The following is a 23766-nucleotide window of genomic DNA, read 5'->3' as shown; positions in this document are numbered from 1 at the left end:
TTTAAATTAAAAAAGACATACAAACACGCAAGAACATGAAGGAAAAAGTGGTCTTAAGAGTAATTCGAACCCTTAACTGGAACCTGGTGCCTCAGACCACTTTTTTTCTGATTCACCGGAAGTATCTCTATAACTTTTCTCTTATACTCGGTTATTCTCGTTTTACAGTTATTTCCAGTAACATTGAACGACAGGGACATGAACACAGATACATCGAGGACATTTAATATTTCAAAGGCTCTCCCACCGGGAATCGAAATCGAGACCCCGCCCACTGAATTGTCTGATCGATGAGGTTGCTGGTTAGTTGCCAAGGCAAGTAAGCTTGAGATTGATAACATCGTGCTCGTTGGTTTTCTCGGGACACCCTCGTAAATGTGTCTGAAACGTGTTCCATAGTTTTGGAGCTATGGACCTTCTGAAGTTCATTTTTTCATGTTTCCGGGAGCTTATAACTCCGAAAGGAAGCATTTGTGAACCCTGGTTGGTCTGTACTTTTTGTCTTATATTGGTGTCAGGAATCACCTCCCAAACGTTGTCGGTGTTGCTTTTATAAAAGCATATCTTGCAACAAAATCGTGTGACAGTTGCCTTGTATGTTTAGTAGCGGCTTCCTGGTATTCCTACGCCAGGGAAAACAATGTATAATTTTTCCGAGATAAGTAGTGCTGCAGATATGTCTACAAGCGACAGACCGTGCACAGTTTCTAGGCAGAAAATTGTGGGACCAATTTTTCTTGACAATTTTTAAGTTCAGATAATTATCACACACAAAGAAAGTTGCAACCAACATGCGTCGCTAGGTGAGTTTATGCCTGAGATTACTGTAGGATTTTGACCATCTCTTGTAAAAGTAATGTAAAGCCTTTATAGTTAAAATGAAAGTAAAGGTAGGTATAAAACTTTGCATCACTAATTTCTTTCACTATGTCTGAATTTTTTTGCTGAATTCCGAGGTTTTTTAATCGCACTGTAATTAACAATATATGCATTAACTGTAAGCAAGTATTTCGTTAATGCACACGTTTCAGATATATAGGGCGTCTCAAAAGTTCCTTGACATAGGGTAACTGTTATTATCTGTTACAAAAAATGTATAATGTTTTCAATCTAAAGTGAAGAAATTTTTAAAATCGGACTAGCCGTTTGGGCTGTACACTCTTCATGCATCTAATGTTAAATGAAAATGCAACGTTGCCACTAACCTGGACCCACAACATAAGTGACTCTTTTACGCTAACGTGTCGATGGCTAGCCTAATTTCAAACATGCCCCCTTTCACCATACTATTCAATAAGTTAGCGTAAAAGACAGTCACTTCATTCGCTTATGTTGCAGGTCCAGGTAAATGGCAATGTTACATTTTCATTTAACATTGGGCGCATAAAGAGCGTACAGCCCAAACTGCTCGTCCGATTTAAAAGTTCCTTCACTTTAGATTGAAAACAACATATTTGGTGACTGTTTTCCCTTTTACATTTTGTTGACACTTTGATAAAAGTTACCCTGTCAAGGGACTTTTGAGACACCCTGTGTATATATACAGGGCTGCTACGCGACTGGAAAAATCAGAGAATTTGAAGTTACTGGAAAAGTCTTGGAAAAATCAGGAAATTTTGAAAATTTGAGCAAAATGTCAGGGAATTTTGTGAGGTAAAATTTGCAACTTTGAACTGGACGCATTGTCACTACATGCACTGGATACAATCGAAGATGAGGGCGAGTCTGCAACTAAGCAAAAGTTTGGGAAATCATCTGTGCAATCATACACTCCTGATCACGCCAGTAATCACCTACATAATGTAAAAAGAGTATGTTAAGGTGCATTAGTGCCACGACCTGGTGTGCATAATTGTTCATCAGATGGTTTCCCAAATTGTCTGATAGATTCTAGTGGTTTTAATTCTGTGATATGATGGAAAAACATTTTTCTCTGTTGGCAACACTGGTCTTTATAGCGCATTTTGAGGAAGAACAAAGAACCAAGCAGGAGAGTTGTAATACAGCGTAACATAACAGAATATTTTTTTTTAAAAAAAGAAAAAAGATACATTTCTTGTTCAAGTAAAATAGTTTTAGTAACACTATCCAAAAATCTGGTTTATTAGTTGGCCATAGTAAATGTCCTGTAAGTGCTATTAATGTTAACATTTGCTGTTAACAAATAATTTTACACCCTGGTGAGTGATTTTTGTTTTTATATGATCTGCAAATTCGCACAGTGGATTACACGTGAAAAAGAAAGAAAAAGAAAAGGTTTGCGAAAAGCTTTGGGCATATGTACATAAACATGTTAAAAAAAAAAAGTACGAATTCGAAAATTTTAAACACCGAAAACTTTCCCGTAGAAAACATATGATATTAAAAACTGTTTTCGCTCCAGTGTTCATACAGAAACATAAAATTTCAATTTCTATGAGTGATATACGTATTTGATTTGACAGTTGTGTATATCCAGCTTTCTTATACGACGGTACTTTGTTTCTTCCATAGGTTAATTAATGCACCTCATGTTATGGCTAGCTCCAAGTATAGGTTGTGTTCTTTTAATTCCCAGTGGCTTATAAATAGTGACTTCTCTTCGTGGCTTCTGCCTTGTGAATCGGGCAAATTCTCATTGAAAAGTGCTTCTCTTAGCAACATGGGGAAACTAACGCTTGTTAGCCACATGAAAGGTAGAAAGCATAAGGCCGCAGTAAGTGCTGCTAAATCACCCGGTATAGCGGCCATGTTCATGTTTTCCAAAGACAAACAGGTATCCATGTGTGAAAAAAATGAAGCGGTTGCTGCATCTGTCTGTAGTGACAATTCCCATGACTCGACAAATAAGGCTTCAGTTTCTGGACCTACTCCAGAGACTGTCAATAAAACCCGTGCCTGTAGCGATAATGCCCCTGATTCGACATGTAAAGCTTCAGTTTCTGAACCCACTACTGAGACTAAAACCCGTGTGTGTAGTGATAATCCCTCTGACTCGACACATAAGGCTTCAATCTCTGGACCAACTACAGATACTACAACCCGTGGAATGCGAAAATTTCTTACCAAGGAGCAAACAACAAAAGCAGAAATATTATGGTGCTTGCAGTCAGTTTATGTTCATTCGTCCCTCTCTGCAGCTGGCCAAATCTCAAACTTGTTTCCAGTTATGTTCCCTGACAGTGACATAGCTAAGGAAATCGCAATCGGCAGAGCAAAAATGGCATATTGTTGTGTTTATGGTTTAGCAGCGTATTTCTTAAAACAAACAATAAGCGATGCATCTGATAGTGATTGTTTTTGTATTTCTTTTGATAAAAGCCTAAATAAAATAAGCCAAGCTCAACAAATGAACTTTGTGATCAGATTTTGGAGTAAGAAGAAAGAGAAGGTTGTTAGCAAATACTTTGGATTGTCATTTTTAGAACACTCAACAGTAGCCGATCTGTTAGTCGCGTTCAAAGAAAAACTTCAGTCCTTTGACTTAAGACGTCTTCTGCACGTCTCAATGGATGGATCGAATGTTAATGTTTCTCCGGGAACTTAAAGAAGAATTATGTCAAGAGTTAGATGGGGGTCCAGTTATCCTAGAATTTGGTACATGTGGCCTACACAATGTGAATAATTCTTTCAAAACTGCAATAAGACATTTTAAGGAAAATCACCACTTTTCCAGGACTTCGACACAGGATTGCAACTGTAGGTTCAAAACTCACAACAGTGAAATGAAAAGTGCAGTAGCTTATACAGTGAATATTAATGGAAGTACAGTATTAATATACAATAATTAAATACGCAAAGTGGAACGTAATGTGCTTTTTTTTTTTTTTTTTTTTTTTTTGTAGCCTCCCAACTTCCCTTATAGCCACTCGATCCACTCACATCTAGCATATGTATTTTATTCATTCTTTCTATATGACATTTCAATCGTACACAGAACAAATTTACAAACAACAAAAATCTATTTTTCGTACATGGCATCTTCATTGCGTGGCAGTGTGACAGATATAATTAGGAAAAAAAGAAATTATATTACAAGTTTTTCAACTGAGTATGGAGTTGTGTGATTTCCTTATCTATAGATAATCTCATATGAAATTTTACTGTAGAGTATGTACTGTTGCGAAAATAGACTGATTATGGAGGATTGATATTGGTACAATCCGCAGCAAAAAACCTGCAACATGGGCATGTAAGTTTATTGTGAAACGATGAAGTCTTTTGCTCCAAAATAAGTGTGCAGGGGAGGACATCGAGGTTTCTCCCGGCGTGATTCCTGCCACTTAGGCGTTATGTTGATTCCCTGCGCTGTTAGGCGTAGTTTTACAATAAACTTACATGTTCATGTTGCAGGTTTTTTGCTGCGGGCTGTACAAAGCAGTTTTAGGAGGATAGTGCTACTGAAGACTGCATCCCAGAATGGGTTGACAGACTAGTGGATGAAAGAAGATAGTTCTCCCAGCCAACCACTCTGTCGAGAGAAGGAAGTCCACCAACCATCCACACGTGCAGGATCATGACAAATTATCCATTTAGCACAAAATCAGGAATAGGAAACAAAAATAGCAATCAATTAAAATCCTCATTATAATTATGAAAAATCTGACATTTAGTTTCTCTGTAAATTTCAAGGACAGAACTGCATTCATCAGGATAAAATCAATTCAAGGAAATTTACAGGACGAGTGGGAACCCTGAATAGTGTTTCCCATCCAAGGCGTACAATGGTGTCCCGGGTCATCTTAGCCACGTGTCAGGAGCTTAACGTTGTCCTGTAACAGGAGGACCCCTTTGCGATTCAGAAGTGCTGGCTCCAGAGTTTTGACTTTTTCTTGAACATGACTCAACTGCTGACAGTACACAGTCGCATTGATGCTCTGACCAGCTAGTAGCAGTTCCCAATGCACGATGTCGCGAGCAGTCCATCAAACACATAGAAGGACCTTCTGGTGCAGTGCTAGTTTCGGCTATTTTGGAACCGGTTCATGGGATGCTAACCAATGATGATGGCGCCATGGAGCATCGTACAGGACCCACTTCTCATCACATGTCAACACCCTGTCCAGAAATGACTCCTTTATTAGACGAGACAGCAAAGAAATACAGGTGTCTGCTCGCGTTGCCTTCTGGCCCGGAGTCAAATCATGTGGGATCCATCGACCCAACTTGTAATGCTTCCCAAGTTGGAGGTGTTGCCTAATGGTGTATCGACTCCCACTGAATTGTAGTCCCAGTTCCTCATATGTCTGGCCACTGTTCGTCTCAATTGCTGCCTAAAGGTCTTATTTTGTATGTGTTGGTCTTCCAGCACGTGGTGCGTCTTCGAGTGTTTCGTCACTGTCTTCAAACTTGTTAAACCACCACTGCACTGTCCGTGTAGCCACGATACCCTCAACGAAGGCCTCGCATATCTTCCGCCCCGCTGCAGTGGCGTTTGACCCCAGTTTGAACTCGTACAGGATACACGGCCTTATGACGCTCTATGGAGATCCCATGTTCACTCTGTCCTTACGCAAATTCACGATGTAACTGAACTGCCACAACCAGGTAGTATATTGAACATACCCACACCAACAACTGACCTTTGCATTTATCTCACGGTGTGAGGGCCAATGGAAAAGCGACAGAACTTTCTTCGTTACTTCTATATATATAAAGGCCTAATGTATTCCGAAGAACTTGAAATTTTAAGACAAAATACACATATTGCGGTTAAATGTGGAACACCGTATCTAACATATGCTCCCGTGGCTTTCGACACTTTTTAGGTCATTGACAGAATTTTCTCTCTCACTTTTGCATAGAATTGCGGCTCAATTCCGCATCTCTCCTTATTCTCCGCTAAAGAATTATTGTTGGTTTGTTGGCGTAGTCGGGTGGTTCACAACATATATTTCGGTAGCCAATTCTGGTTGCAATGTGCGAACTACTCCCATAACGCTTTCCGCACCCTCCGTAAGTCTGCACAACTCAGCATTGCTCGTTCCTATGGCAATTCGTAACTAGTAATCGCAAGTTTTACACAACAGCCGTGTTTTTCAACGACGCTTATACAACATGAAAATGACGTGTAACTAGAATGGTGCGTTCTTACTAGAACGCCCTTCATATACTGTATATAACTGCTCCTCATGGAGTGGCTAAAATATGTTAGATGATATAATTATTTACCTCATGGTTTTGAAACAGGAGTTTCTTCATCTCATGACAATAGGAAATATTCAGAAGTAAAGCGTGGGGAAACAAAGGATATAACGTTGGTCAGACAAATGCATGTTATAAGAATCCTTTGAGATGAGGAATTGAACAATTGTAATGCGTGGCTTATATGATCTTCCGGAAAGGAAACAAACAAAAAATTAACAAGAAATAAAGTAGAAAGTTCTTACTCTTACCATAATGGAGATGATCTACTGATCTTCAATTTGGTTCACGATTATCCCCTTCTCTACATACTCATCTCGTACTGACATCTATGGATCAGTTCGTTGGCGGAGGGGAGAAAAACCATGTTTCACCATCATTCGCAAAATGCTTATTGTGCAAATGTCTGTTCATATTTAGGAAAAGGAAGTAATCAGATGGAGTTAGATAGGGTGAACAGGTGGATGGGACAAAGCTTTCTAGACATACAGGCTCACAAAAATGTTCTACTGCTCGTTGTGTGCCGATGCATTGTCCACTAGCAGCAACGCACATTTTAAGAATAAATTCAATCTCTTTGCTTTGATAGCAATCTGTAACTTTTTAAACATGTTCCTGTGATTGCAGCCTCTTTTCTGTAAATAATCAGTAAGTTCATATCTTTATGGTCCCAAAACAAGAACATTACTTTCCTGGATGAATCCTATATTTTAGACGTGAGGAACGGGGGATGAGATATGTTTCCAAGTTTTACTCATTTGTTTGGTTTCAGGATCAAATATCAGGACCTTGGAAGACAAGGGGCGAATTCTGAAATTGTTGAGTGGAGTTGATTTTGAGTTTAACGTCCCTTTCAGCAGCGAGGCTGTATGAGACGGGACCTACTGATTAACATGGAATCCGAACCTCATGAGCTCCCGCCGGGATTCGAACCCGGGTCTCCCACACCAAAGGCGAGTACGCTCACTGCTTGCTACGAAGGAGCTCAATTCTGAAATTGTGGTGTTGGGAAATCAAGCTGGAAGTTTTGCGAGTACATTAAGATAGCAAGGGCGAATCTCTGTTTATATAGAAACTGTGAGATTATTAAGCGCGAACCAGAGAAAAACGCAGTATCTATGTGTTGTTCAGACCTGTCCGATTCGAGGATTTTTTTTTTAAATCGAGTTTCGAGTTTGCCCTTTCTCTTCCAAGGTCCTGATATAAGCATACATCTATAGTCATTAATTTGCTTGCAACGGCATCACTGATTGTGGTATATATCCGAAATGCTTTGAGCACATTGCATACATTCTATTTTTGAAAAGGTGTCAATAATCGGGGAACCTACTTGCTATCACTTTTCATTTACAGAATTTCATGTAATATGGTGCGAACGGACCCCCTACTAACGTTCGTCTCCCTAGCTAAACAATTAGTACGTGGGGATACCCAAAAGAAACCGGAATAGCATTGTGGTGGGTGGAGCTTCTGTACTACACATTTATAGCGCAACCTATTGCCAATTCAGAGCCGCCTATGTTGTTGACCTGGCTTGTGTTCATTTGCAGTGAGTGTTTTTGCTAGCGCTGTTGTGTTCCTGCTTCGTTTTTTCTGATAGCAAGTTTAAGTGAACAACGTACAGCTGTGAAATTTTGTTCTCTACTCGGTCAAAATGCTGCTGAAACTGTTGTAATGTTAAAAACAAAGAGGACGATATGGGTATAAGTCAAGTATACAAGTGGTTTACTCGTTTTAAACATGGTGACATGTCGAGGGAGGACAATATCGTTCTGGACGTCCATCAACTGCCCGAAATGACGAAAATGTTGAAAAAATTCGAGAGCTTGTGCTCACAGACCGTCGACAGACAATTGATCAACTGTCAGAGATTAGTGGGATATCTTGGAGCTCAGTTCAGCGAATTTTAACAGAAGATTTTGGCATGAAAAGATTTGGGCACACACAGCTATCCCTGTTCGCCAGTTTTTGGCTAAGAATAAGATGGTTCCGCTGCCCCACGCACCTTACTCGCCTGATCTGGCTCCGTGCGACTTTTTCTTATTTCCACGCATGAAAAGAGGCATGAAAGGACATCGATTTGACAACATTGAAGAGGTCAAGAAAAAAACGAGGAGGAGTTGTCAGTCATTTTTCAAGATGACTACAAACAAAGTTTCGAACAGCGGAAGCACCGGTGGGACAAATATATTTGTTGTAATGGAAAGTATTTTGAAGGGGATAAGGTTTGTTAAAAGTTTGAAAATACAGGTTTTACACAATAATTCCGGTTTCTTTTGGATACTCCCTCGTATTCACACGTCTACCGTCAAGCAACAGCTGTTCAGCTTTTGCCTGCATGCTTGGGTTTGTAGTTGTTGAGTGAAAATCTTGTCTTGGGTCATCCTATACACTTGTGCGACTACATCTGAATTGTTTCTTCCCGAGTTTCACTGTCATAAGATATGCATTCCTCGTCATCTCTTCATGTATCGTCTGTGTCGATTTCCCTTGAAGGTGGACGAATCTAATCACAGCTCGGTATTCGACACTGCTCAACACCCTGCTGCTGCCTAGGTTTCTGGCTGTAACATCAATTCAATAATACCTTTAAGAAGACAAACTAGTGAGATGTCAACCTATTACTGTACATAATTTTTTTTTTCATTACTAGCACATCTCTATCATGGAAAGAGTAGGAAGTTTCTGGTACCTCCTCGTATAAAGATGGATTCGAGAATGGGGAGAGGAACAGTTATAACAAGCGACAACAGTTGCTGATATGGAAGAAAAGTCAAAATCTAGGGGATGAAGAATACTAAACATGCTATCTTTAGGAGTATAGTTTAACTGAATTTGTTATAGGCAAGCAAAACGAAAATATTTTTTAAATATTTATTTTGGAAAAAATAAAATAAATGAGTTACTTTACTGTTTTACATTCTAATTAAACACATTTGACAAATGAAATACAAATACTGAACAGATAATCCAGTTTAAAAAAAAAAAAAAAAAAATACGTCTTTCCAGTTATTCTTATTTTAACAGTCCAAAATGATTCTATCAAATACTTATAGAATCAGCTTTCGTCATATAACCATTAACTTTTTCCCTCAAATACTTTCGTAGTTTACTTCAGCGTCATCAAGTGTTCCCAAAATATATTTACATCCACTCAGGCGGAGCCATCTTCAATTTCAGTAACCATTTAATTATAATAGATACAAATCATTACCAAAAGTTCGAGACTAAAAATATTGACCAGTGGGGAAGCTATAGCATTTACCAAAACACACAACTTATGAACCAATAGAACTTCCTTTGTCTTGTATTGAAATTCAACACCCGTATTCAGAAGGCAAGTCCTTGCATCATCATGTTTCAACTCAACAAATGCAGCACACAATAAACAATACTGACATTTATCTATACCTAGGTTATTATTACATTATTCATGAAAAGCCAGTGATAAATAGTCCATTCTTTTAATAATTTCCCTATATAGAAAAAAACTTTATAATAAAAAAATACAACAGAACGCTAAATTAGGTTACAGCGTTTCTTCTGAAAAACGTACTCATAAAGTGAACAGGACTCTTAAAGACAGAAGAGTCGCCAAGAAAACGGGAACACGTACTCTGGAAGTTTTCTGTTGTCAGTAATTTCCGAACGAATTGAAAACCGGAACACCATTTGCAGTTAAAATAATAATAAAATGTGCCGATCCGTTTCGAACTTACTGACACTAGAATAAATCGGGTAACTATATTCCCATCGAATTAATAACAACAGAGTAAGCAAGAAAAGCATCATCGCGCTTTTATACTGGATCCATTCTTAGAATATACAATATATACCAATGTAAACAAAACAATAAAACGTATCCCTCCGAAGCTGACTTTCATCTCCATGTGACTCAAGTAAACGTTCTTTGCCAGCACCCCGGGATCTTGGAATTGTACATCTATTTAGAGGGTGGTCAGGAGGTAATACAGGTAGTTTTCCGGAGACAGCAAAGAGTTGGGAAGCAGGACACCTCTAAACCTGTGATCGGAAAGCAGGCGAGAGAAGGAAAATATGCGCAATGCACACATATATGTCAGTGCACATCCGCTCCTCTTCTCTTGCTCCCCGGATGATCAATTCCCTTCTCTCTCTTTCACTTACCTGAAAAGGTATTATTTTATGATAAACGTTTGCTTTCGTCTTTTCCTCACTCCGGTTTGAACCCTAGAACATTATTCTAACATCGCTTCGACTATTACCTCCACTCTCCCTTCACTTGCTGACATCGAACTGGGCCGAACCGCGAGTAGTCCATGACTTCTATCCTTTGACGTCTGCCGCTCAGATGTATTTTCCTAAATCTCGGTTAGTACTTTACGTATACATATATATACGTCATGTCATATATATATATGACATCTAGATCCTCGATTATTGAGTGAGACGTTTACTTGTCAGACCGATATTAACAATTTCCTCGCTTCATTTTGAAATACGACAGACCATTATATACAATCTACTCATAATGACTGAAATGTTAAATAAAGCAATAAATCGTAGCACTAATTTACACTGGTACACTATCGAACTCTAAAAGGATAACCAAGGCGTATAAAACTTCATTTAAAATCTCGATCACAAGCAGATGTCATAAATGCACTTCGTTTAAAGTTTCCCTTGTTTAGAGATGATGTTTATAGAAATAACTCTGGAAAATCAAAAAAATAGATGTCTTTTTTTTTCTTTTTTTAACGAATATATCTATTAAAACTAAATGCTTTTCTCCGCTTTACACATTGCATTGTTTCACACATTCGAGACAAGGAGCAACTTTTACTTATAAATGATTATAGCAATGCTGCATAGAACTTAAATCAATGTAAGTTAACAGTTTATAACTCTACATTATGTTCCCGTTTGGAACAGCTTTTGTTCAGATAATATTTGTAACAACCATGTATTTTCACCATTATATAGCGAGCTATATTTTCTTTTACATCAGGTCCAGCAGCAGTTGCGCTCAACAGCCAATGAAAACTGATTACATGTACTTTTGTCTACAACGGTATGTACTCTAAGCACAGATACAGTATAAAAATGTTGTAAACATTTCACACAACTGTTTTTAGTGTTTTGTGTAGATACTTCTTTTCTTTGTCTCTTGCTCTTTCTCTCTTTTCCACACACACAGAAATTCCACAAAACAAAATTACTCAACATTAAAAGTAAGTATTCTTTATGTGTCGTTTGTTAATTTTATGTTTACTACGTGGACAATTTCAAGACGGTCTATTTTTTAAAAAAATAATTATTATTATTTTTCCAGACTAATATCTTATTGAAGTTTCTTCTCTTCATTTAAAAGCTTCATATACATCGGAAGCCTTGCGCAAATTAATTATTTCACAGCAAGTTTCATTCGCAGTAAGTGATGTTGCCTTCTGACATATGGTAAACCTTAGCATTTCAAATTATGTTCGTGATAAGGACCATACCAACTCACAAGTAGATTGCCCATCTTTATTGTATAGACTCGAACCTTCATCATCCCGAGAGAAATACTAGATGCATGACTTTTGTTAGAAGAATCAGTTCATCTCAGTTGTCTTTAAATCGTCTATTTGTGTGGAGATTAAAATTCTGTTCTAACATCCCTCAGACTGGACTAATAACCCGGGAAATCAACTAGTAGAATATATCACACTGTTCGATTGTAAGTACTAAATTAGGAGAAATCTAATATAAAATTTTGGAAATACAAAACCTTTCTAAATAAAATTTTTGTTCGGCTCCATTTTCCATGAAGTAAATGAAGAATAAAATAATAAATTTCTAATTAAAAAACTCAATGGCTACAACACTGTCTCATAAAAATAGTTTCTACGTAAGGTTTACTTCATCATTCAGAAGTCAGCAGCTGTACCACGAATTTGAATCAACTAGATAATCGTTAGGCTGATTAGCTGACACAACTTGAGAAAAAAGTGAGGTAGCGAAAGCACATATCGAAATAATTTTAATCATTTTCCACATGCAATAAAAATGTGCAATGTACTTGTTGCATAAGGACACAAAGTAACACATTACTACAACATTGCTAACTCTGAACTTTCAGTAGATTAACAGCCGCAACCTTATTATCCGGTAGATGTAGGTAAAGTGAAAAACAGCTAAGCAATGACTTTCTTCCTGAAGTTCTGTACTCTAATTTGTGGATGAGATTATAGGCGGAAAGTTCTTCCAATTGAATTCTTGCAAATCACACTATTTATGAGAGCAAGAAGAGAGCTTTTCCAATGAAGTTCTTTTCAACATGGCTAAATTTTCGGTTGATTAACATTCACACCTAGGAACTTTTAGTCACATCTACGTTTGTGTATTATTTAATTGAATGTCGAATATGCAGCTCCCAGAAACCTCTGAACATATTACAATGTTAGAAACTCATTCAGAATATCCGTTCATATGCAATTTAAACCTTCTTCCCTGACTCTACATAAAACATACGCGAAGCTTATTATTGCCTTAATTCAACGAACTTTTGATATTACTTGAGTGTTTCTCGAAAACACAATCGAATTTTCAACCTTTCTTTTCCGAAATATTATTTCCTACATAAACTACAGAATAAGGATTTAAATTAAGCAGAAACATTTCTTTTTCAAACCATTTTCACTTACCAATCATTGCAAATGCTGTTTAGTTAAAATATATAGCTACAGTTTTCACTCATATAGATGACTAAAGAAAAATATATATACATACATTTTCATGCATAGCGAAGTACTATAATCTAAGTACATAACTTTAATTTCATGCACATATTTTCATTGGCAATTGAGATGAAAACAAAAACGGATTCCATTTTCTCAATTACATCTATTAGACTGGATAAACATGTTCCGCCAATATAATACAACATGAAAAAGTCAGACCTCCTGTTCACCGTCTCTATACACTAGAAATGATCAGACAAGATCTTCTGATTCGAGGAATGTAACTTATTTGTACAGAACTCTACAAAAAGTAATGTTATTCCTACTCTCCTTCCTTCTGTTCACTCTTAAAAAATCCAATATGTAATAATAACTGAATGAAAAAGTGAGACTGGCCAGAGGATAAACTCGCTCTCCGACTTATCATGCTGTTGCGTTAACCACTACGATATCAAATCCAGACTAGTCACACATTCTCACAGTTGAAGTTTAAATTTCCTCTGAAAATACCCACAGAGAATATGGTATAAGAAAATAACGGCAGTTTTCCTCTACTTCTTCTACCATAATTAACATTTATCTGCATCAAGTTTAAACTTGTAGAGCATTGCATCTTCTATTTCAAACGAATATCAGTCTCAAAACGAGATGACGCTTTGAGAAAACCGAATCAACAAATTATAAATTCTACGTACGATTTCCAACATATGAGAAACAGAGGAACCAACCGATTTTCTTTTGCACCATATTCTAAACAGGGGCGAATTTAATGAAGATTAAAGAATGGAAAACTTCAAGTGGGTCGAGAATTTTAATGAAATCTCCAGTGTACTGTAACCACTACGCTAAAAAGTTCGTTCCTGGACCGGCCATACATTTCCATTCAGAATTTGTACCATCTTAAAGGTTCACTATTATATAGCATTATCGAAGCGTAACACTTGTGACGCAGTCCTGGGATCTGTCTAAGGACATCAAGAGTGGATATGTGTGACTGGTCAGGCAGCCGACTGGGTAACGTAGTGCTTAGTGCCGAAAAACCGGGTTCAATTCTCGATCTAGTACCATTTTTCATTCTGAACTATCGTTAATTTCTAAAAGTTCACAAGTTAATATTGTCAATTTTATCGTCACGGACGCCTGCTACATTGTTGCATGTCTTAACTGAAGAGTTAAAATAAGAAAGATGTAATCTAAAAATCTCAAGTTGTCACACTTTAATTTAAAAACTTTCTATATCCTCAATATTATGTCGTACACTTTATAATAAAATAAGATTGTAATAACCAAATAAAAGTATACAGACTAAGACAAAACAATTCAGTTCTTTAATGGAATAAGAATACAATGAAAATAGTTTTCACTTAGTTGAAAGAAACGTAACAATGCGTTCATAATCGTCAGCAAGGAACACGTATTATATTTAATGAAAACAAACTAACTTTTTTGATGTTCTATTAGCACAACTTCGCATCACAGAACACAGAAAAAAGATTAGTTTATTTTAACTAAATGTAATTTTTTTGTTTTCATTTTTTTCCTCTTTTCTTCTGTCCCTGATTGTTTTGTTCTTGAGCTCATTTCTTTCATTCACATTTCAATGAAATAAATTATAAACACTTAATTCTCAAGCAACGCCAGTGCATTAAAATCATTGTCAATTCTTATTTCCAACTCAACTCAGGTGGACAACAAAGACCTTCCCCACAGCTATCGTCCTATCAAACATCTTTCTCCTTAAATGAATAAAATGCTTTTAGTTTCTTCATTATCATTATTTTTCTCGGCCTAACATTAACGATGTGTAACTGGCAGTACATGAAGCGAAGATAACTATGACGCTAACAAATACCTAATACTACGAACAATAACTTAAAACTTTGATTTTCACAAAAAGCTGAGCCTGACCATCAAAACAGAAATTGTCCCGTTCGAAGCAGGAACAAGACAACTACCATTTGTCTCTCTTGCTAGTTAGCCGTTCATGATTATTGACGCCAGGTGGGAAAGAGGGGCCACTGACCTGTTTCTCATCACCACTAGTTCTTCATAAATTAACCTACAAAAGGAATTCGCTCTTACCTTATAACCAACCACGTATATAAATATAAATTATACAAAACAATTACAATATATTCAGTGTCGCCTCCAACATCATCCACTCCACATAACATTCGGAAGATTTGACGGAAAACAAGTTCAGCACGCATTAATGACGACACTATGTATGAATTCTTACCATGTCATCAACTGTTTTTCCACTTTTTGTCTTGTCTTTGAACACACGTGTAGCACTTAAGCTTTAGAAGGAGGTTAGTCTCCTTGTAACACTGTCTCAATTTTATAAAAAACGATTCTATAAAAGTATATACTGAGAGGAAAAAAAATCTTTACGAAGAAATTACGGTCATATTGGCCTTTTAACAGAACGATCGTTACGTATGTTCTGCGCGTATAAAGATTAACAAGATGCATTCCAAATATTCATTTTCTACTGATAGATGTGACATAAGGCTTCATGGTGAAGATTGTATTGTGTCAACATTTCTTTTACATGCTAACAACGGGAGATCAAAGCCAACAACTTCTGATAAGTCCAATGCTTCGAGATCACATGTTTCACTTCCGGTTTCTTGTTCTTCTTCCGGGTGCCTGAAATTATTAATTTACATTCATTCATACAGCTTGATTTCAAATAAATAAAAAGTAGTAGAATCAATTATTCATTAATTAATAAGTAACTGGGAACCAACAAATATTACTTCTTCCACAAGACTTGTGTAGCAGATGAGGAAGTAGAAAGTAAGGAAATGATCTTTATAATGAAAACAAAATAAATAAGTTAAGTTATAATGAAACCTGTTTTTATATGGACACATTTGGTTTAATTGAAAATTTTCCAACTTAAATCAAAATGATATAAAAATAAGCTGAAAGTATAACTCAACCAGTTGTACGATTTGTATACTGATGTTACCAATGAATCTGCCAACTAAGATTAAATGTTTATCTATAATATATGTAGTGCTGTTTGATTAATTATTTGTTTATTTCTTTTATACTCGAATCTGTCTTTGACCCGCTCACTATTTTATGATTCTTAACGGAAGCATTTTGGAAGGATTGTTAAAACACTTAAATGAATCTAAGCATTCCATAAAACAAAAAACAACAATTTGCACAAAACTTCCTTATTTATAGAAAGGTAAGTATGCGAAACCTTCTTCCTCGGGATCATGGACCCTAAATTCAACCTGGATAAATTAAGCATATAGACAAACAATAGGACTACATATAAATTACAGCGAACATTTTATATACCTACTATTATTACACCGAAATTTCCAAGCATTTAGCTTAGTATACTTCACAAAATATCCTTCTAGTTTAATGTTAATAGATACAGTAACACTTATTCAAAAATGGTAACCACCACATGCTCATCATAAATTATTAGCGAACAGTTTATCAATTCGTTGAAATGGGGGCAGGGTGGCTCAGTGGTAGAGCACTTCGCCTCTGGTGCATGGTGCCCTGGTTCGATCCCCGGCCAAGTAAGTTTGTGGTGGACAACACCGTGTCCGTGGGTTTTCTCGAGGTACGCTCGCTTCCTCCCACTTTCTCATTACTTTAATTACTCCATCATCATTCATTCGCCTTAATCATCATCGTCTCCCTTAGCCTAAAAGAGCCTAACCATGAGACGTTAAACTGAAAGATTTCATTTCAATTCGCACAAAAGGTAAAATGACACTAATGTAATTCATTTCGATCCTAACTGCTAAAGTTATCCTTTATTACGAACACAAAGGAAACATGAATTACAAAGCTGTTGTTGAAGAAGTAATAAAGAGAACAGGACTACACAAATAAGTAAAGAGTAAGGTTTGCGCAAAATTGTAGAAAAAATAACACCTCATGCGATAGACGGGTAACAATATTTGCTCTTTCGTATAAATTAGTACATTAAAATGTATTCAAACAAACGGTTCGAAATACTTTAGTTGAAGTTGAAATATTGATGTTTCGGTTTATTTCTTTGATTTTAATTTTTAGTGTTCCTATATGCGTACTATCATATTCATGCGTGATGTGATTGGCGCCATCTTTTTCAATGAAACATTCTTGTTAATTATCAAATATTTCGGTATTCATTGGTGGTTTTACGGTCGATTTCAAATTGTATTTCTAAAAGATTTGTTTTAATCTATGAGAGACTTCTGGAAATAATGCTCCAGTTTTAGTTTTTTGTAATCTACTTATCTAAAGTGCATTAAAAGCTTAAGCTTCTTTATGCAATTTCTGCAAAATTACTATCTCGTATCCTGGTGTTATAAATATAATCTACTCTCCATTCGATATCTTCCAAAGTAGTTAATGTATATTGGAGCAAAAATCCTTTTTCATATATTAGAGTTGATTATTAAAAAATGTGTGATGATTCCTTGTAGATATATTAGTAGCTAAAGTCAATAAAAATCTTGATTTAAAACAATCCTTTTCGAAATTTATTTTTGCACTAATGCTACGACTTTTGTAACAATAACTGCGTTTTAGTATTGTTTTGGTAGATTATGAACTCATCGTGAATAAGTTGAACTATTTTTTATTTTATTTCGATTAATTTCATGATTTCGCCATTCCCTGTCGGTTCAAACACTTGATTGAGTCTCGAATGGTTCTAGCAGACAGATCCGAATATTCTTTTACACTCTGACGGTCAGACACACGGATAATATGAAGGCTCTTTACAACATGAATCACAAACAATTAAACAGACTTTCAATATACATATTGGGGATCATAAAAACGAACGACTAATGCTACATAAGGCGCATGAAACGCTGGGGGAATCAGAAACTTCACCAAATGCTCTACTATCATTCAATTATATTTCTCACTTAATTTCCAGGGCAGCTGAGAGATTCTGATCAAATCATACATAAGGAATTATGACGTCACGCCAATCACGATAAGACATGTTCTCACAATGGAAACAGTGAATTTACTTACAGCGGAAGCTCAGGAGGATCTTAATTCTAGGAGAAGCACACCTAACTAAAGTCAAAACTGTGCACGCTATCCACTGTTCGTTTCAATGTAAATTAGTTAACTTAAAATACATTTAGAAAGAGGAACTATTATGAGGGATAACGGAACCTGTTCCTCGGAATCCATATCAACAAGCCATTACTCACTATCCCTTGCTGTTTACATTATGTGGCAATAAACGTTGAAACCAAAAATCTTTAATTTAAACAACTTCTGGTTTGAACAGAAGGCTATGAGAGGAGATTGAGCCTACTCTTGTGAACCTGAAACAATTGTAGAAAACCGCTTTTTGATATCTCTTACAGTTTTTGCTCTCCGGGAGTACTAGTAAATTTCAATCACTTTCCGGTTTGGTAGTGTTGAGGGTTATCATGTTAAGTTCCCTTGAGACCCTGAATCGACTGCACAAAACCCTTGTCAGTATCTATTACCAGTCTTGTTCTATCGTGATAAATTAATCTACTTTCCCTTTCAATGTATGATTAACGGAGAAGACGTGATTTATTCTTAAGAAGCTGAATCGATGAAAAAAAAAGAAAAAAAAAGCATCTCGATACCTATTACCATTTACGCTCTCTGAAAATTAGTATTGAAACCGAGAGTAATGGTAAATTTGAAATCGTTTTCGGTAGTGTGTTACGAATAGTCATAGTGTGTCGCCTTCAGACGTTTGCAAAAAACAGCAGCTTCTCGCTGTTTGCGTTTTCGTTCTATGGCGACAAACGTTCAAACCGGAAATTAATTTGAACCGAATCCGGTTTGACAAATGTTAACGGAGAAGATGAAATCTATTATCAGGATAGTGAATCGACTGCTAAAAACTGGATCTCGATATCTCTGACCACTTTTGCTCTGTGGAGATCATAATTGAAACCGGAAGTAGTAGTAAATTTGAACCACTTCCGGTTTTGGTAGAGTGCTGCGGATAGCGATGGCCGTCTGCAAAAAACCGCTTTTCGCTATCTGTTACCGTTTTCGTTCTACGTTGAAACCGGAAATGGCTAATTGAAACCACTTCCGGTTTGAATAGGTTAACGGAGAAGATGAAACCTACTCTTGAGACATTGAATCCTCGGTCTGTTTTACCGTTTTTGTTCTAATGCCTGTCGACAGGTGAATGGAGGGAAAAAGCTATTTAATTAGATTTCCGACACTTATGCATAGCATAGTTTATGTCTAAAAATTTTTTTTCTTTCGCATAATGCGCATTATCATTGAAATTTTGTAAATTCTTTATCTGCCGCTTAGCAGGAAAACTTTGTGGTCAGTTGGCTAATACATGTGGTTTCTGTATGTGGTGTGATCCGGGTTCAATCCATTGTGGCGGTACGAAGCCTTGGATACAAATCTATATAAATTCGGAAATTACATAAGAAGCAGGTCCTGTTTCATACAGCTTTGCTATTGAAAAGAGACGCTATATTTCCATCAAAGCAAGATTCTCCTCTTTACATTTGTTTCTCTTCCTCCCACTAATAAATGCAGGCTTGTTTTTTTAGCCATCTACACTTAAGTATAAAAGACAAAGTATTCAGATGAAAGAAGAAAACAGAGCCTTACATCTGATATTTTTGATGCCATTAATTTGACTGCAAGGAGAATCCTTCTGGAGAATAATGAATTAGGCAATTGCACTTCACTGCAGCAAAAAATACTCAGACCATCGAGCTGAAATTGAGTACACAGGAGGAGACAAAGAAGTTCCAGGTCTGAAAGGACATTATCGAATAAAGGTTAAAAAGGAGGTTAATAAATCGGAAATAAATAGAGGAAGATACATAAGATAGATAGATATACAAGATAATCTAAAATGTGGAAACACCCTCAACTTTAACCAAAATAACAATCTAGGTGAGGAATAAGGATGGGGGAAATGTTTAACAACACACAACTATGACGTCTGACATCTTGAATTTTACGCAATGTCTTAAATGGAAACCATAATGTGTAATATGATTTGCTACATATGAAGTTATGACTTTCTTTGTTCTGTCCCCAACAAAAGAGGGTAGTCATATGGCAAAGACCACGCACAGTTACATTACCCTACTTCTCAGTCATTATGCTCACGAACTGTGTAATTAAATGAGCACATTATGCACGTACTGGCAAGGACTTGCGTCATGAAAATGCAGTCGAATCTCAGCCTACGGAACATGTCCTGGTCACGTGTTTCGCAATGTTCGTTTAGTCTGAGAATATTTTCTTTAGCCTGACATTAGAAGTGAGAGCAAAGAAAACATAAACGAGGAACCATGCCCCCGGAACATTTGTTTCGCAAATACGCTACTTCAGCTCCCTAAGTACAACATTTCAACAACTTGAAATGACGTGGAAGAGAAAACTCAGCAATACTAAGTGCCGTACAAAATAAGTATTATAATAAAAAATAACCACACTTACACTATCGTCTGATTCCTGAGTGTTCGCTATCCGCGCAGATTTCCTTTGATTCGCCAGATCCGAATCCACTTTCGATTTTTTCTTCTCCTCCTTTTCCGCTTCTTTCTTGGTTTCCTTTTCTGCTCCTTTCTTCGTTTCCTTTTCCGGAACCTTTCTACTATTCACATCCTTTTGAAGTTTCTTGGTTTCTTTTGGCGCTTCTTTGGTCGTAACTTTTTTCTCTTTCTTTTCATCTGTTGATTCCTTTCCATCATCTTCTTTGTTCATCTTCTTCCCTTTTCCTTTGGTACTTTCTTTCTTGTTCTCTTTCTCTACTGTTTCGTTGGGCGCTGCAGCAGGTTTCTTCCTGAAAAAAGAAATACATTCGATTATATTTAGCTCTATGGCCCTACTGTATAAATAATAATAATAATAATAATAATAATAATAATAATAATAATAATAATAATAAAGTAAACCTCTTTACAGTGTAAATAAAGAAGAAAAAATAATAGACTCGAGACCATACACACTGAATATAATGTTCTTACCTTGTTCTTTAGTTATCATCACTAACTTCTCGACACTCAAGACTACCATACACTGTAGTTTGGAAACCATCAATGATTTTCTGGACTTTCATACTTTTATTTACTCACAACAAGTTTTAAAAGCTCAGTGCGGCGCATCACGCTCTTTTTGAGAAAAAAAAATTACGGCTTAAGTGAGGAAAGTGATCAGTTCTCTAGAATTTCGCCATTGCCTTCACCAAAAATTAAATTTTCCATAGGAATGTACCGATACCACTTTTTCACTGATACCGATACCGATATTAAAGAGGCCGATACCGACACCAATACTTTTGACACATTTCTTATATATATTATCAGAATAATGAAATGATCAACATTGTAATAGGGTATATTAGATATAAGGCCAAAATTTGACATACAAAGACAAAGAGCAGAATTTCATATTAGGTTCCACACAAAAAAATATTTTCTCTAAATTTAATCCAGTTCACATAAAATATACTACAAAGCAGCAAATACTTATATAGTGTAAACTTAATTCTAAGAGTCAGTGATTGATGTTTAGAGCGATAATGTACTTTGATACTTACCTTGTATTTACTAGTCTCTATTACATACATATAATGCGAACGAATACTACCGTTACAAATTTTTATAGTTTACAAAATTATGCGTGCTGAACCAGGTCTTGATGTGTACCATCAAAAAAATAGGAGGGTTATTTAAGCGAGGTCGAAAACGAAAAAACTACTTATAACTTTAGAACTAATTGTTTTTAACCAGTAAGTAGGAGAAAATGACGACAAAATGAGCGTCTTGTGGGTTTCTTCCATAGCATTTTCTTCTGAGTCGAAACCTCTGTCTCGTTTGGCATTCAAATTACGGGTCTGCTATCCTGACCGTGAGCGTCCGAAAGGGAAGGGCAGGGTGGAACCCCCCTGGCTCACGAAAATGTATACGTAATATAGCAAATCATGTATATTAAATACCAGACGTAATATAGCAACCATGGAATGACCCCCTTCCCCTAGAAAATTTTCTTCGGGGCTCATGATCCTGACTGAGGACTTTTAGCTTTTCTTCACCAGTATTTTGGCATGGAGTGACTAAAATTATCAGTTGAGTACGAGTAATGCAAATCAAAGGCGTACTCATGCATAAAGAAATCGATTGTACAATTGATAATAATTTACATCAACTTTAAGTCTAAAAGAAATCGATGAAATATAAGTGTCACTGTTAATATTAAACAAATTGAAAATAGTTCGGAAAATGTATCGATAAATATCGCTGTTCATTTGCCGACACCGATACCGATATATCAGTACATCCCTAATTTTCCAAGGATTAATATTATATTAATTCTTCTAGAATAGTTCCATAGGAAGGTAGATGCTTGCAATGTGTCCAATTTAGCAACTTTACGAAGTTACTGATGAGTTTGACAGAGAACAATGAAATTATTTAAATAATAAATAAATCACCAAACTGGGGATACAAGGTAAGAACATTATAATGAAAGCAATAATTCACACCACACGTACCAAAACAAAGCATTTCTAACCGTTCTCAGAATATCTGCTTAAAGATATCAATGGAAGCATATTAGGTAAAATATAGACAATTACTAGCTATTTTCCATAGAATATATTCAGTGAGACATATTGTTTGGTAACACAAACTTTCTAAGTCATATATATATTTTCAAACTGAGCAAAATTCTTTGCTTTTTCAGAAATATTTCGATACAAATATTTTATCTTTTGATTGCGTTCGTGACATGGAATGTTTGTACAGTCTATCCAACTTCAACAGCATCTTGACTAAATGCAGTGTGAGTTAAATACAGGGTGTTTTAGTGGGATATATTGCTTTTTAAATATCATTGCACTGAATAACAACGTATTTACATAACGAAGTAAAAGAGAGAGTATCTCTGAAGACATAATTTATAGTTATAGTATGCACTGGAAGTGTCACCCCTTTTCCTCAAGACACAAGTTTGTCCTTGTAGTTTTCCACTAAACTGGGATTTATCTTTTCACCAGGACTATCACACTCACGTCGATACTCTCTTTATATGGAGGTAACAGAATTGGTGATCCAATAATTCTATACAATAAGCATAGTATTGTGTACTCCATTTTAAAAATTATCTGACAACAAATAATGATCGAGCTGTGCGAGAAAGCAAAATTAATATGTATCGAAATCAAAATTCCCCATTTCGTACATCATTCCAATGTATATACGGACGTACAGTTACACATAACTATTTGAAAGGTGGGACATTCCACTGAAACACCCTGTATAACTTACATAGCATTCATTGTTATTATAAACACACACGGTTTTGTATACTGTTTAATAAACACTTAATTGTTTTAACATAAACAGCTTTACTTGTCTAGGCTGTTAATACGTTGTTTTATTAACAATACCTCTGATCCTTATTTTCAGATTTCGTTGACTTTTTCTCTACAGAGTTCTCCTTCTCTTTGTTTTTGTCATCTTGGTTTTTAGGAGGTCTCCCTCGGCGAGGCTTTCCACTTTCATTGCTAATGGAAGGCAAAATTTATTGCATTATTATATTATATTATATTAAGAGTCACAGTTCTTCACTTTTTCAACTTAAAATAAAGTGTATAAATCAAATAACAACAATGTCTTCTAGCTTTTTTTGCACTTATAAATGTTACATTACCATACTTTATTATACAATAATAATATTAAATCAGAGACGTATGTATTCAGTAAACTAAGAAATTCAGTATTTTTTTTTAATTTCCAAAATTTGCAGAAAAATAGTAGTCAATGGATTCATTGCGTCATCATTTGAGGTTTGTGTCTAATTTAATGCTATATACAAACTACTCTATTTAAGCTTGCGGAAATCGATCGAAAATTAAAAGTATTAGAACACTAGAAGAAAATTGTGGGAGTAACAAAAGGATTTATGGCGACTATAAATGTTG

General features: G+C 36.0%; 1 protein-coding gene across 4 annotated transcripts in view; it reads right to left on the bottom strand.

Annotated features, from left to right (window-relative positions):
• Positions 1-9111: 9111 nt before the first annotated feature.
• pds5 (cohesin associated factor B pds5) overlaps positions 9112-23766 on the bottom strand; it is a 143126-nt gene continuing 128471 nt past the window's right edge. For all 4 annotated transcript variants that reach the window (XM_081727604.1, XM_081727606.1, XM_081727607.1 and 1 more), the window contains 3 exons: positions 23233-23349; positions 20280-20625; positions 9112-15476 (listed from right to left, as the gene is read on the bottom strand). In XM_081727604.1, the coding sequence (XP_081583730.1) occupies positions 15444-15476; positions 20280-20625; positions 23233-23349 (496 nt within the window). In that variant the 3' untranslated portion in view covers positions 9112-15443. The remainder of the gene's footprint in view (positions 15477-20279; positions 20626-23232; positions 23350-23766) is intronic.

This window comes from Thermobia domestica, chromosome 10 (assembly GCF_964235325.1).
Source record: "Thermobia domestica chromosome 10, izTheDome1.hap1.1, whole genome shotgun sequence".
Taxonomy (NCBI): Eukaryota; Metazoa; Arthropoda; class Insecta; order Zygentoma; family Lepismatidae; genus Thermobia; species Thermobia domestica.
The sequence above is the reverse complement of the archived record's forward strand: the minus strand, read 5'-3'. Positions and strand labels throughout refer to the sequence as shown.